The sequence below is a fragment of the Hyalella azteca genome, unplaced genomic scaffold (genome assembly GCF_000764305.2).
Source record: "Hyalella azteca isolate HAZT.00-mixed unplaced genomic scaffold, Hazt_2.0.2 contig6926, whole genome shotgun sequence".
Classification (NCBI taxonomy): Eukaryota; Metazoa; Arthropoda; class Malacostraca; order Amphipoda; family Hyalellidae; genus Hyalella; species Hyalella azteca.
In genome coordinates, this window is record NW_025937066.1 from 643,144 (window position 1) to 659,865 (window position 16,722).

The 16,722-nt window shown below is 39.5% G+C and overlaps 1 protein-coding gene across 1 annotated transcript in view; it reads left to right on the forward strand.

Moving 5' to 3' along the window:
• Nucleotides 1-14,793, forward strand: part of LOC108680234 — a 17,090-nt gene extending 2,297 nt beyond the window's left edge. Inside the window, exons 2-9 of the mRNA XM_018169018.2 lie at nt 6,713-6,741; nt 8,047-9,360; nt 9,834-10,021; nt 10,510-10,574; nt 10,933-11,143; nt 12,124-12,316; nt 12,473-12,653; nt 12,941-14,793. Of these exons, the coding sequence (XP_018024507.1) occupies nt 6,733-6,741; nt 8,047-9,360; nt 9,834-10,021; nt 10,510-10,574; nt 10,933-11,143; nt 12,124-12,316; nt 12,473-12,653; nt 12,941-13,419 (2,640 nt within the window). The 5' untranslated portion in view covers nt 6,713-6,732 and the 3' untranslated portion in view covers nt 13,420-14,793. The remainder of the gene's footprint in view (nt 1-6,712; nt 6,742-8,046; nt 9,361-9,833; nt 10,022-10,509; nt 10,575-10,932; nt 11,144-12,123; nt 12,317-12,472; nt 12,654-12,940) is intronic.
• Nucleotides 14,794-16,722: the final 1,929 nt, after the last annotated feature.

Here is a 16,722-nt window from a genome sequence, read left to right on the forward strand (position 1 = left end):
GGATGTTGCCACACAAAGTGACGGAATATAGGGATTTGGTAGGTTTCCATTCTAAAGGCTTTTTAATAAATATGGCAACATTTTGTGACGTTTCATCGTTGCTGACGCATAGTGAAGTGTTTTGAGAGTCATGTGAAGGCAACAGAACTTACGTAACGCATACGTTTTTTTTATAGTTTTTCATTTCTCTATGCGTCCTTAATGTGTCGGAATATACCGCGTTTACCCTACTTTTTTTCTAAATAGTTGGCCGAAGACTGAGAAATATATTAAATGCAAGAATTTCAATCTAAATGTGTCGGCAAGATCTTCTGAAGGCAAAAATTTGGCTACTGAAGCGTCGCCAAAGATCTTGCAATATTCATCCACTCTCTGCACAGTGGACGTAAGGTACAGTAGAGAAAGCCTAAAATTCACGCGGAACCAACCCTCCAACTTCGGTCTTTCTTCAACAAATTAATGGAAAAAATTAACATATTGCTTTTGGTCGAAAATAAACGAAACCCAAAGGAATATGTCTTTCTTCTAGCTACCATATTTCAGTGGATTTCCATTTTCCACTAAGATGTAATTTCGTGACTGGTAGAGGCTGTCCTTTTCACTGCATCGATGTTGGGAGGGCTGCTCAGTGTTCATTCCATTCATTCGCTTCTACTCTATCGTAAAAATACACCTTATGGATGAACGCGTATGAAAAATTATTCTGATACCAATCATACCATGTACCTAGTGTAGCACTAGTGGTCAGCAATTCGAACATAATTCACCCTGAGTGCGAATTTCTTTGTACGTAGCGTGAACAATATCTTTGAACCTAAAAAATGTAATTCCCGACCCCATCTTTAACTCGGGGGCAAATATCGCGGCCGACAGAAAGAGCGCATTGCCCGCAAATAGGAGATCTCGACCGTTTAAATACTTTGGTAGAGTCAGACACTGACCGATGAAATGCTTTTGTAGAGTCGCTGTCAGACACTGTAATATTAAAAGCAAGTAACTATACCCACAAAAATAGGTCGCAGACTTGCAAGAAATAAAGAGAACAACCTTAATGTATTCCATCGACTTCATCAACTCGACATTGTTCCCTTTCTACGAGGGCTTTAGGTACACAGAAGTCCTGTGTTCTCAGCCAAGTCCCTAGGCACCGTATTACAGAGCTCGTGGTATCGTACACGACTGTGTCAATTTTGTTGGGTCTTCTTCCCACCTGTGAGGTTAGTTTAGGACTTAGGACATGCGTAGATGGCTTATGTAGGACTGGTTAGGAATACACGCAGAAACGGTCTCTTGTAAGAGTGTTTGATGTCTCGCGCAAATTGCCTCTTTCAAAAGTAATTAATGGGTCTCGCTTAAACGGCCTCTTTCATGAGTGGTTAATGGGTCTCGCACAGATGACCTCTTTCAAGAGTGGTTAATGTGTCTTGCGCAAATAGCCTCTTTCAAGAGCAGTTAGGGAGTTTGTCATAAACGGTCTTTCTCAAGAGTAGTTTTTATAGGTCTCGCGCGAGCAACCCCTCGCAGGATTGGTTAGCACGCGTTGAAGGCCTCTTGCAATCTTTGCTTCTTTAGCTGTTCATCGATGCGTTCTTTGTGTCTTAAAAGGGGCTCATAGACCAGCTTACACTGTGGACGTGCGCTCGGCCTTGAGCGAGAAAGCAGCATTGTACTGTGAGCATTGTACTGTGAATATAAGTCGCATTAATTGGTAGCATTATTAACAGAAATTTACCTTCAATTTTGGTTTTAGTCATATCACTTTTCCCTTGTTTCCACTTATTGACGCGACTTATTCAAGACATAATTAAGGGTAAGGTGGCCCAGTATTACAGTTTAGAATACCGTGACTGCAGCAGTGAGGTGGGGGTTCGATCCCAGCTACCATGCTACAGCTGGTCAAATCAGCAAGGAGGCCGGGCGGTTTAAGCACGGCAAAATTAGAGCACTGAGGTAAGTGTTCGAAACCACAACAAGCTGTGAAAATTCTGCAATGCTATGTCTATACTGGGCATATAATGATTCCTTGATTCGATGGCGTGGCCATCGAGCAGCAGAATTATTGGTTCATCTGTTAATGGCTGAGCAAATGCCAAAAATTTTAGTGTGAGCCACCGTAGGACAAGTTCACAATCCACAGAGACAGTTGCTTGTTTGCTGTTCAAAGCTTCGTCGGAGACACCTCAGTAGCTTAATTAGTTGCCTCCTGGAAATGCGGCTTTAAAAATGATCATTGGAGCCATTGCAACGCAGTATGGTGAAACGCAGCAATCGATGCTTCTGTGTTATTGTTATGCCATGTGTCAAGAATGGGAATTCTTCACTCGCCGAGGCAAGACAACATTCTGCGAGGACTTGTTGAGGTCCACCAACACCATGTCATGGGGACCTTAACTAACGTTATCACGTTCATGAGCTTCTTGCAGTAATCCTAAAGAATCGATCCAATTTTCATTTGTTTAAAAAATTTCTCGGGCGCAATCTAAGCATTCAGCTTTCCGATGTTTGACCGACTCAGGCTTTCTGGAACTAAACTTCAACCCCCATGCGTAGCGTCAGTAGCGAGGCCTCTCTCTCCAAAAATGTCTCTTGGACCTGCAATCAATGCACCAGGCAAACATTGAAATTTTGGGCATGGTCATAGGAAAATATCTATTTGTCACATATTCAATGTGATTATAGAGCGACAGCTCGTGCTCTGCTGACAACACGGTTGGTTTGCCTGGTGCAGTATTCCTTGACTAATATCGAGAGGTGATCTGAGTGTCATGCGTGGCACATTGAACGTACGGGGAGCGGCAAACTTGGGAAGATTCTAACCTCTGCAGGCTGCAAGAGCCCAATCCATGTCCTTATGCATCCACAATCTTATATTTGTTCCTTTTCTTGAAGTCTTCTTATATGACCCAAAATAATTGTATTAACATACATGAACAAATGCAGGTAGCATTTTGATCACACAAAATAACATACGTAAATATTTATCATCCAACGTGGGTTTTCTAATTTAAAGTTTATAAAAGTGCTTTACATTGTTTTTATTTGTTTTAATCTCTTCGTTTTATGAGATTTAATGAGGTAGTTTACCTTGTTAAGACTATGTGTAAGAAAGTTGACTCGTTTATGCTTATTCAAACAAGCTCAGACACTTCAATGCAGCACTGTACACTTCGTTCGCGTAACTCCGATCGATGCAAGAGTGTCGTGCGCGACTTTTGAAGTAATTTTACAGAGTTTTTAAAAAATAATTGCTAATTCTGTGCGGAAGAACATGAATGGGGAATGATTCTTGAATTATTTTAGGCAACATTCTGACACAATTATTGCATTGTTGGTATAAATTAGCAACGAAAATTATCCTTCAAGTCCTGCCTCATGAAGCAAACGTCCTACACAAACCTCGCCATTTATCCCAAATTAATATGCACTTAAGTCGCCAGGTATATATAGAATAAATTATTGACCAAATTAAAATGTCTCTAAAATTTTGAGTACAAGCAAAATGAACCTCTTCTTATTGCGTTTCAGCTCGGAATGACCCCGAGCTTGTACGGAAAACATTTTCTCGGCAATAAAGCATCGCCCAAGTGCAGTGCAGACAGGAGAAGGAAAAAATTCGTGTCGCTTGTTGCAGAATTTTCAACATGTTGATTTGTAATCTCAGAACTAATTACAAATTAAATGTCGGAAATGCATTATACTAACTTCAAGCAATATTAATAAATGTTCTAGTATTTTCATATGGTAATGAAATTTTTGAATTGGGTCCATTTTAATATTTCCTTTTCTCTGTAGCGTGGCGACTTTAGTGAGGTGGCGACTTTAGTGGCATTGACGGTAGATCATGTGATTACCTATATCACTTGATTTTTTTATTTTTTTTATTTTTTTTTATTTATCATTTTTTTCATATATTTAGGTAAATATATTGAGTGGCAGTCTTTAATGATAGGGTAAACGCGGTACGGTATATTCCGTCTTCGTAGGTAATTCCGTCACCTCTCTAGTTTTTCCTTTATATTAAGCTTTCTTTTAGTTCCATGCATTCGTTGATGGTTGAAATAGTGACGTCATACATTTGCGCATCAAACTACTGCCAAAACACTAGGTCTGGGCCATCTAGCGGGAAAATGTTGAGATCCAAAGAGAGACGGTGCATGCCACCCAATGAGATCATTGAAAAATGTGTCAGAGTTGAAAGTTGAACTTGCTCTACCAAATAGTGATCCACAGTCAGGAAGATGTGCCAAGTGCATGGGAATTTTTATTATCATTGTATCAATTTGCGCCGTGCGCCGTGCTCCTAAAGTTGTTTGAAGATGAATGCGCGGCAACACTTATCACACACGAACAATATCTGCATCACATTGACTAGATTTCTAATGTGTTAACTCAGTTTCTATGAGTCGGCAATGTTATGATTATTTATTTCTTATTCATAGATAACAATTTTGTTGGAAATTAATTACAAAACTGAATAGTAGAAGGCAACACTCCACATGGCTCCAGATTGGCTCCTTCTAACGAAGGACTGACTTTGGCAAATGCCAAATAGTACAAACCTGAATGTCAATGTCAGGAATACGTTACATTCCCGACATCCTCCCGGATGGAGAAATGGGTTTGTGCGGTGCAAACCCATTGAAAACAAAAATACAGGCATGGCAAAAATACAGGCATGGCAAATTTCTTATACGAACTGACAAACATCGTTTGTTTACCTTTCGTAGACCGTCCGGAAGTGAGGCAATATTCTGTCCGGACGTGAGGCAAGTGGTGAATAACCAAGTCCTCAGAAATTGGGCATATGAAGACTGAAGTAAACAAATATTAGTGTTAAAGGACAGATTTAGCTCGTTCTATATATACTATTAGTGCGCTGATAGGGTTATTAAAGATTCTATGGTTAATGAAAGGAGTCAAAAATGATTTCATGATTGTAATTTATGGAAAATAGTTTTGAGTGCGAAATCTTTTGTAAATAAAATATGTCTAGACATAACTGTCATCAGAAATTCCCAACATCGTCTTTATATACTTTAACGCAATGCCGATTCATTGTCATGTATGTGATGAGACGTTTCGGACAAATTTATGGCCGGACTCGCGGCCATTGTCCAAATTCAGTGTACCTGGAATATCTCCCAAAGTACTGAATGTATCTCGATGAAACTGGTACACATATTCATTATGGCCTTACGGTGATGTCAAGCTTGTGACAATTTTTTTAATATCGCCTTCATTCGTGAGTTATATGACAAAACATGCCAAAATTTGCAGTGTACCAGCCATTTCTTCCAGGGCACTGAACAGATCTGAATGGAATTTTGAATATGAATTTCTGAATACTAAAGGGTGATGTTTAGCTCGTGAAAATTTTTTACGTTTTGCCTTCGTTGGCGAGGATTTTTCTCATTTCCCTCATTCGTGATTTAAACAGCAAAATAGTGCTTAAATTTGCAATGTACCAGAGATTTCTTCTAAATTACTTGAGAGATCCAAATGAAACTTTGCATATAGAAACCTAACCTCCCAACGGCGATGTTTGGCTTGTGACAATTTTTTTGATTTTGCCTTTGTTTGCAAGTTATACGGATATACGGAGAAACGACCAGCATTTCTTAGGCCGATTTTTGAACTTGCATTGACCAGGAGCCATATACATAAAGCCGTATACGGTACCATAAAATGGGGTAACTTTGACCACTTTTTTTTCAAAATGCCATTTTTACTAGATAAGTTAAACTTAAATTGAATCATGCAGAATACAAGTCTATACTCTAGCTTTACTCACCATAAATTGCTGGCTCCTGCCTCTCATAGTTTTGATGTAATTTCAAAAAAAAGTGATGGTCTTTGTTACCCCAGCTCTTGGGGTTTCTTTGACAAGTTAAAATTACCATATATAAGACTCTGTAGAGTCTGAAACATAAAGAAAAAAACATTAATAGGTGTATCAAACATAAAATATGTTATATAGGTACCTATGGTAATTTCAACTTAATTTCCAAGCCGGTCAATGTTTCCAAGCCCCATCACGGCTGCCATTAGGTGGTCAAAGTTACCCCATTGGGGGGCGGCGCCCCCCATTTGCAAACTATGACACTTTCCTAAAATTTGTCTTTTGCATATGTAACTAGAAGAGTTCTACTACAATGCATCAAAACCTGGAGTTATTTTACCAAAAAATAAAAAAATTGGAGGGGGTACTCTGACAGGCTTTGAATAATAGCTCTTTTTTTGTGGGTCACATTTTTAATTTTTTAACCTATTAGATAAGCAAACTTTTTAAATCTTTCTATTGTGTTACGTAGCCTCAGTATTAGGCCTTTGATGGCCATTGACAAAATTTTTCTATGTCGAATCGTTTTTGAGTTTTGGGGGTTTTTGTTAAAAAAATGAAAAGTGGTCAAAGTTACCCCGCCGGTCAAAGTAACCCCATTTTACGGTATTTACTATGTCTTCAAACCACTTGTGACTAGCTATCAGATATTAGCAATTTGTTATTTGTTCCATTTCTCCTGTGGGTCAAATTTTCATGAAATTATGTTGAAATCCTATAATTAATGCTTTATTCCATGCATGTTGTTCTTTGCTGTGTATTATATTATCATTACTTGATAATTATCACTGTATTGTAAATAGTAAATTTCATCAAAGTTCCCATTTTAATACATGCATTTGTGCTTTCTCCACATGCTGCTTCATAATTCAGGCTAAAGCTAAGCAAGCAAGATGCCATCCGTAAGTAGCTAGCAGCTTTTATCCCTTCTCACCAAACACTCCTCACTGGCAATGTTCATTTTTTTACACATCTTCCTAGCTATACACTACCTACTGTAATTGTTTATTTGGTGTTGAATATCCTTATATGCCATTGAGCTTAAGAAATAAGTCTCCAATGAAAATATTTTCATTTTTTATTCATAGATTATGAATATGAGCATGTTTTCTTCAAAACATGGCTCATTTTCTCACTGTGTCATTTCCATTGATACCTACAGTGATAGACATTCTAAGGTTCTATTGCATGATTGAGATCTAAAGCATTCAGTTACATAATTCTTGCTCATTTTAAGCTTGAGTTTTAATCTTTATTTATCTTTAGAAATTTAAAGCAATTTAGTGACTTTTTTATTTATTTATCTTTAATATTGTAAATTTGCTAGCAATAAATTTGCCTTCTATTTGCTAGAGTTATATTTTGCAATGTTCAGGTGTTTGTCATGAACTTTGTAGGCTTCCCAATAATTTTATATCTGTCAAATCACTATCAGGAACTTTTTTAGCACCTTCCTGAAGCAGATGATGAATATAATTACCTATATTAAAGATTTAATGCAGCCTGAAATATTATTAGTCATTAATCAACTATGTTCTAGCTTATGTTGAAAAACATTGCATTTTATTAATCTGATTGGAATTGAAGCTCCATGTGCCTGCTAATGTTTATTTTTTGTTCATGGATGTCACTTTATCATTTCTGCTGCACAGTTTGCCAAGTAAACTCATCAAGATCTGAGGGACTTAGGAGAAAGCTCTTCTGTTATAAGAGCTATCTTGGAATTCATTCTATAAGCTTGATAGCTTTTGCACTTATTTATGTATGCATTTCAATTGGAGTGCTTTTAGATTTTTTCTTTGTAATTATTGACAAAGAGATTGCCATGCTACAATATTTTAATAATATTCCACTGGTAGCAAATTTTTATCAAGATCTTGTCAAGTTTACCCATAGAGCTTGACATTTTTTATAATATAATTATGTTTCTCCTTGCATGATGCTAGTGTTGATGGGTTGCACTGCACAATTACTTCTTGTCTGTTCTATCAAAATTCAAAATCTTTAGATAAGTTGTTCATTGCCTCTGGCTGTGGCACCTAGTGACTTCTTTCCATAATGGTGACATTTTACAGTAAATTCTGATTTTTTATTACAGGGAATTATTCAAACAAAAAATGAACAAACAATGAAATATAGTTTGATTTTTATTTAAGTATTTATTTGTTTATTTTTCTTTGTTGCATTGACACTTGCTGTTATTTCAGAGTCGCTCCCGCCACCGCCACAAAAGTCGAGGCAAGAGTCGTCACCGCTCCACACATTCTTCCTTCCGCAACCAGTCAGCTGCTGCAGCTCCAAAATTGCGCAACACTTCCCACCCTCCACCTGTACACGGACGCAGTGTTCACGAGAAGACTGCACAAGAGGTTGCTGAAGACCACGAGTACGTCAAGAGAGTTCTGGCATACCTTGAAAAACCTGGGCCAGCTCCCCCTCCACATTGTGGGTCTAAGATCAAATCTGAGGCCCAACTGCCTGATCCAGATAAATCCAGACCCCCACAGTGCTCCAAATCTAAACCCCCAAGAGCTCCAAAAACTGAAAGGAGCCTTTCGGCAAATGTCACTAGTCGCAAAAAGTTGCAAGATAAGTCCCAGCATAAAAATTGTGAAGCTCAAACAACTGAAAGAAAGCCCTCTAGTGGAGCTGTTCCCAAAATTACCAAGACCACTCAGATAGACCAGTTAGATCTAACTGTTGACTCAAACATTTTTGACAGTGACAGTGATTTGTCATCAACGCTGCTCAGCATGGCTGACCAAGATGGTAGTGGCTCCAATGACAGCATAAGCAGCTTGTGTGCCATGCTTGCTTCCATGGGAGCCACACAAGTCACACCTGATGAAATTAATGCAACTCGGGCTGCAATTAAAGCCAATCTTTTAAATGGATACTCTTATGAAGATACCTCAGCCAGTAAGACTGCATCAAATGTTGTCAGTTGTAACAAAGTTTCTATTCCAGTGGATCAAGAAGTATTAAAATCAGATCAACAAAACTCCATAAACAAAGGTGAGCAATTGACATCTGAAGAGCTTGCTGCTGAACGTAAAGCAAGGAAAGAAACCAAGAAAGCTAAGAAAACTATTAAGGGAGAGGCCACAAAAGAGGAGTTGGAGCAAAATAAAACATCATCTGCAAAAGAAAGCAATAAAGAAAATCTTCCACAAGGAGCAGCTCCTACTTCAGACGGATCAGACAAGACCAAAGCTGATTTGAAGAGAGAGAGAAGAGCAATTCAAGAAGCTCAGAGAGCTGCAAAGGAGAAAGCCATGAAGAGTAAAACTGATGCATTGATGCAATCTAAACTGAGTCATGTACCTACCAAAATTCCTCCTCCTTCGGCAGTTACCAAAGCCCCAAAACAAACCCCTAAGACCCAAAACAAGTCTCGTGTGAAGGGCGGCAGTGCCTTGCCATTTGTTGGGCTCCTCAGAGACCCTGATTATGTAGTCGAGAGGCCATCTTACTATGATAAAGTGCATCATCAGTTTGAAACACTCACAAAAGAAATTTATGTGAGTGCATTCCTGAATGTGTGTAACAAGATATATATATAGTATCACTGTTTTTAAACATCTAAATAATTCCCTTGTTTATTCTTCATCTAATTTTCTGTTTTTATGCATGAAATTAATGAATTTTACTTAGAAACTTCAAAAATGATTTGAATAATGTACATAAGTAACAGAAATGATGTCATACTAAAAACTATACTAACATAAACTTGTGCAACTATAATATATACAATTCATCTACTTCTGTTTATTGTCAGGGATCCTTTGTCCTCTATAGATTTCCATTTGATTCTCCCTTTTTAGTCTTTATCTATGTGAAATTGAGAGGCTTGCATTTAGGCTTGCAATAAATATCATAATTATTCCACAAGTGAAGGTTACTAACATCATAATTATTCCCCAAATAAACGCACAATTAGCACGTTTATCATTATCATTATTACGCGAAATTAACATGATAATTACTGCACCAGTTGGGCCTGGTGACATCAAATGACTCTCAGTGCGTGCTGTTCTTGCACGCGCTACACGCGTTCCTGGGCAGCTACACGGCCGAGCCCGGCACGGACGTCGAGCGCGACGTGAACGAGCGACTTGCGCCCAACATCAAGTATCTTGAGCACTACCAGGTCTACACGCCGCCCATGAGGAACTTGATGAGGTGTGTACCTCGTTAATGAGGAGACTAATGAGGTCTGTATACCTCGTTAATGAGGAGACTAATGAGGTGTGTATACTTCGTTAATGAGGAGACTAATGAGGTGTATATACCTCGTTAATGAGGGGACTAATGAGGTGTGTATACCTCGTTAATGAGACTAATGAGGTGTGTATACGACACGGCACTAATGGGATACATACACGTACGCGCCGCCCATGGGTAACCTTATTAGTGCTCGGCACACACCAGCTATGTAGCATATATTCAATGGTATCTAACCTGAATTGGTATGCAAGTGATTTGGTATGGTTATAAACAAATAACATCTGCATGTTAGATTATTAGGTATTGTGAAGAATACCATAGTATAGTCTGGCTTATATAATTGAGGCTACTTAATTCGCAATGATAATATGCCACATTTTATTCACAAGAACTGCTTTTCAATGCACTGGTCGTCTCCTGACAAGTTTAATTTTCCTTTACAGTTTATTCCGAGAAATGCTGCGTCAAACCCACATCTCCTTCAAGGAAACTCTTGCTGAAACTTCAGGTTTGGTCTAAATTAGAGAATTATACCATTTTAATATTATTTAGCTGTTCAAGTCATATATAATCTTCCTGAAATGATTACATTTGAGCTCAAGCGCCTCGGAATGTCTAAAAATTAGGTAAATACCATTGTGTTTAAATTGAGATATTTAAATAATGGGAATATCTTGTAGGACAAGATTATCGAATCATTATGATCGTCTTGAAAAGCTCAAACTTATATTACCGCCAGAATTTTCGAATTTTTCAGAACTTACAAATCTTCCAGAAGTTTCAAAGCTTCGTTATAGTTTTAAATAACACCTACAAGTATAATCTCCATAATTTTGTAGTCTATCTTATCATCTTGTAATGTTCAGACGTGAGCACCGCAGCCCCCTACGATGGTGAGGACGAGGCTGAACTCGACACGTCGAGCTCGTGGTCGTCAGCTGTGCGTGGTCTGACAAAGGCCATGCAGGATTGGACCATCTCATTCCTGCACAAAACCTACGAGAAGAACGAGAAGCTCATGTTCCCTAAAGTGATGGCCTTCCTCGAGGACGGCGACTTGGTTCTTGTTTATGGATAGTGAGGAATAATATTTTATTCTTATTACCTTCATGTTTTTATCATCGGCTCGGCTGCATATAAAATATCTCTTTAATGATCACTAGCTTTCATATTCAAACCACTAGCTTCGCCATCTGTTGTCGAGTTCTCAATTAATTTTTTCATATATTTTAAGTTTATCATCGGTTCTCTTCCTAATTTAAATTATTATCCTCACTGAATTTTACCGAAAGCAAGCTTTCACCATAGAATTGTTTACCTTAGCTTTCAGCTGTGCGATCATTTCATACCTTGTAGAATTTGACAACGAATGACGCTGCTGCTGTTGGAGATCTAGTATAATTAATTACATGATGGTACCGCCTCCTGACCATCCGCCTTAAAACTATGCTTAGCTAACCCATCGCCCAGATAAATTTTTTTACAGTACATTAAGCAGTACATTAAAGTGTGGGGGCAAAACTGGAGTAGACCTCCGTTCAGGAAACCAATAATTTGACCTCGAAACCATGAGCCTAAATGGACCTGGCAGCAAGCCGCTTTGCGCAGTCCGTAGAACTAAATATTCAGTTGCGGTTGTCTCTGTCTTCAATCTGTTCATGGAAATTCTGTTGTTTGCCCGCTGCTCCATATTGCAGCAATGCAGGATTTAACTTTGGTAGTTTATCTTGACTTTATTGTCTATTAAGGTGACAGACAAGAGAATATTGTATTACTGAGAGAATTTTTTTATTCTCCAGAATCATTCTTTTGTTACTGAAGTCGCATGTTTCAAAATAGAAAACGATGCAGTTCAAACAGTAAATAAATTCGAAACAACCCAAGTCTTCCTTTGCTTATTTATAATGCATTTCTCACACTGGTCCCTCCTGCTACTAGTCTTCTCAGCAAGCGTGCGAGACAAACCAACGGTTGCTGATATTGTAATTTTTGCAGTTCAAATGGTAGATACAAAACCAAGTATCGATTGGTGTATTTATAATGCATTTCTCGCGCAGCTCTCGGTTGCTGCTAAAGTCTATTCAGCAAGCGTGCGAGACAGGCAAGCTGCTGCTGAATGTGGTGGTGATGGCTCACTCGGCCGACTGTGAGGAAGCCAGGCTGATGGCGTCGCAGCTGAGCGGCGTGAACCTCAACGGCGGCAAAGTGTGGCGGGCGCTGCTGTCTGATCTCGCCAACCTCGTACAGGAGGTGAGGGCTCAGTGTGACTTGAAAGCCATTATATCTTATGCTGTGAACCAGAATTTTATTTTTAGATATCTGCTTATGACAGGCACAGAAAGTTCTACTGCATTACACCGTATATTACCTATGTTTTTAATAAGAGAAATGTGTCCATAATTACAGGCACAGAAAGTTCTACTACACGTTAACCACGTGTTTGCGGACGGCAGCACCCAGGGACAGGCTGGCCATAGACTCATCGTGAACGCTGCTTCAAAAATTCACTTGCCTGTTTTGATCCTGGGCTATTGCTATCAGTACACTGACATAGCTCATTATCACCAGCTGCAGGACAATCGCCTCTGTGAGTATCAGATTTTGGCACTATTTTTATGTGTTCATTTTCAGCATATTTTTAACGCTGTTTTCGTATGATGTTAATGTGATTTACATTAGTGGTGTGCGATGTAAGTATGCTTGAAGGAACTTGCTTATAAATAGCGATCCTTCCAATTATTAGGTAATGTGTTATTTTAGTCACAGTTTGGTTTCACTTCGCGAAAAACTAAACCCGTCTAGTTGTTAATGATATTTTTACACAACGATTGTTCTTTATGACCTGTGATCCTCTATGGCGTTATTTTTCACCAGGTCCCCCGGAAGACTACTTGTGGGGCCGGCGTTCGATGACACGCGTGGCTCGGTACGTGCCGCGCCGGGGCAACAGCCGCTCATCCGTCGCCCTGAAACCCGACACACACGCGGGCCACTACGTCGAACGCGTCACCACCAACCCGTCCTACAGGCAACTCCGACGCACTATTACCGACAGCATGATTGAAGGACCCTGCAAGCAAGTGGACCAGGAAGAGAACATCATCTACAGGACCTTCCAGTGCGACAACGGCGTGCTGCATGACCAGAACTCCTACAACACCCGCGGCGCGTCTTTGACCGTGTCGTTGCCCGGCCTCGAGCCTAACCATGCGTTGTATCCTGCTGATGTGCCCGCTTGCTGTCTCATGTACGATGTTGCCCCAAGCACAGTTTCTTATGCGCTTAATGATTTCTGCACAATGAGGCCTGAGTGTGCGCCCACCATCATGAGTAGGTTTCACAAATTGATGTAGATTACTTGCCTAATTTTGCATTACAGTCTAGTGTAGACCTTGTGACAGGTTTATATTAGCGTTATTTAAGCTCCCTTCAATTCGTGATACGATGATCAACTGTCGAAACGTGTAAAGAAGTATCTCTTCAGATCATGAGCTGCTTTTCAGTTTTGGATGTTTCGAATGAAGGAATATTCAGTTAGAAAAACTCATTTGAACCTACATCTATATCGGAAATTGTGAATTAACTCAGAAGGAAGGTTAAACTACTAGTGTAAGTTATGAAATGGATCGTTACTTTGACTTATTTATGCTCCCTTCCGTCTGCTGGTGCACAAAGGCAGCTAATTGCGTCAGGAGTTAGAGATTAGTAAGTACAATCGTTTTTCATGCCCTTCAATACCCAGATGATCGTGGAATAAGCAGTTTTCCTTGCATGGTTGCGCGGTTTCCGCTACTATAACTATATTCATAAATGATAATTTATATTTTGTTCTCTCTTGTGCGTTTTTATGGTCACACGTACCGCTTTATTTACTCCCTTAACCTATCTGGTGTCCTGAAATTTCTGTATACATGAAGCAGGTCTTCTGCTTTTTATTATCTCGTCTCAACGCGAGTTTATCCTTATTGTCTTCCTTTAAATTTACGAACTTTTTTGAAGCAAAGAGGCAGCTGTAAAATTTCCCTTCTCTGATTCTTATAGATTCCTCAAAGTTTTTCGTCTAATTAATTCTCAAGTTTTTTTTTTCTTCTTTTCTTCTTAACCGCAACATTGTTCCAATAGAAGTTATAGTCTGATTTATTACCGTGTTTCTGGGTGTTGAAATAATAAGTTATGGCGAGCTCTCTAAGTTATGTATTCTGGCACCGCTCGCCATGTTCCTAATAAATGGTGATGAAATTCTTATGCTTCCACTCTAGAGTCTGACTGAATGTGAATGTAATCTATTTATGTTAAATAACTAAGCTTGACATCAAGCTTTTCTTGTCTAGATCTAACGTGCTGATTGTTTAGACTTAGAATAGGATAAAAATGTCTCTAGGTTTCATTTGATTTGAAGCTGAATGTGATTAATACGTTTGAGTCAAGGCAACTTAGGCGTACAGGTTTTTAGAGAAATTTTCATGCATATTATTGAGAAGAATAATCGCTTCTGGTGTACTTATGCACCAGTCTGCGAGATTAATCTTCATGTGCTGCCCTGGGTATAATATTCAGAGGCTGAAATGCATCTTTTAACTCCTTTATAATTATGCACATTTCACTGTCAGAAAAAAATATCGGTTTAAGATGGGGAATATTTCTGAACGACGATAATGATTAACGGGCTGGGTATGCTTATTCGGAATGGCTGTTGTAATATTTGTCAAGTACACAATGTCGCTGTGAATTTAGTCTTTCATTTTTAATGATGAAACTAATTGCAGTAAATTTGTGTTTGGAGTGAATGAATGTGAAAAGCAGAACACAAATAGGCATCGAAGACAAGAACTGTCTGCATACTTGACGTTTCCGCTATTGGCTAGTATCGACGCCTGCAGATATAGGTACCTCTTATTATTCCCACCATAAGAGGTGCCGCCAATCATTTTTTATTTACAATTGCAAATAAAAACGATATCGCTTGATGGAAGACTGCGAATTTGGAGCAGCTAAGAAGGAACGAATTCGTGACCAGTTCGTCGCAGGAATAACCGATGAAAAACTCGAGCATCTGTACCTGTGCAACCGGGAAAAATACACATTGGATCTCGTCATGGAGTAAACGCGCTCATACTGTGACGTAAGAGTCGGTCGACGCCTGGAGAAGGAAGAAAAACCTGCTGGTGATGTCTGCGTGATCCTCAAAAATTCTAGACCAGGGCCTATACTTTCAAAAAAAGTTAAGAGATCGTAAGTTCATCAGCCAATCATTGACGGCTTTTCAAGCAAAATCCGCCAATAATAGACAAGAAAATAGAGCGTAAGTACTCACATTCACTTAGCGAGTTTTGAGAGTATGGCCCCAGGAGTAGAGCCTCAACCGGAAAACCGAAGATGTCCTTACTGCGGTCTTGATCATGGTAAAGGCAAATGCGCTGCGTACGGCAAAAAGTGCAATAACTGCGGCAAACTCAATCATTTTGCCAGAATGTGCCTAAATTCACGCCCTACGACGAGAAGCGGTCAGGAGGAGCGCAGTAAAGTCTGGAAGTTCAGTGGCAGAGTCCAGGAAGTCGCCAACGCGTCGGAGGCTCGGGAGGACCGCCACGACGACGCCTTCTTTCTAGGTGAATGTATGGTTAAGAGCACAGAGCAGTGGATTGTTTAGTGACTCGTCGAATAAGGTTAGAGTAAATTTTAAAATTGACACCGGAGCTGATGTAAGCCTTTTAGCCTATGACGAATTTTTGCAGCTACGACCAAGGCCTGTTTTACGCGCGGCAAAAAAGAGAATATTTACTCCCAGCGGGGAATTGCAGATTTGAGGCGTGTGCCAGGGCTATTTATTTCATAGGGGGCGAAAGTTTTCAGGAAAATTTTTGTGTGATGCCGCGTGATAATAGGACGAACAATATATTGAGTAGAGCAGCTTCTGTGGCGCTAGGCTTAGTGAAATTATTAGCCGAAATCCGGGTCGATAGTTCTCTTTTTGGGTTTGGTACCTGGGATACCACTCCGGTGAAATTCTACTTTAAAAACCACGCAACGCCATTTGCCGTGAAATCTGCCAGGAACATTTCAATCCCTTTGCTGGGACCAGTCAAAGATGCCATCAGCAATATGCTCAATGAAGGCATAATCGAGAAAGTAGACACTCCAACCGAGTGGACAAGTCCCATGGTTCCAGTAGTCCGCTCGGTCAACAGAAAAGATAGGAAAGTTCGCATATGCGTTGCTTTTAGGAAGCTCAATCGTAGCTTGAAACGAGAACAGTTCCAGATTCCTACCTTTGAGGACTTGTCTTATAACTAGTTATAAGTTGTCAGGAGCGAAATATTTTCCTAAACTTGACGCAGTCTCAGGATTTTATCAAATACCATTGGACGCAAGCGCTAGAGATTTTACCGCATTCTTGACTCCATTCGGTAGATATAGATTTTAACGATTGCCCATGGGAGTTAACATTGCTCCAGAAATTTATCAAAAGAAAATGCAGGCGCTTCTCGAAGGCATAGAAGATGTCATTGTGTACATGGATGATGTGGTGGTGTTCGGAAATGGTTCGGCAAAGCATGACGCAACACTGACTGAAGTCTTGGATAGAATTAGGATGAGCGGTCTTAAATTGAATAGAGATAAGTGTTTGTTTAAAAAAGAGCAGATAGAATTTCTTG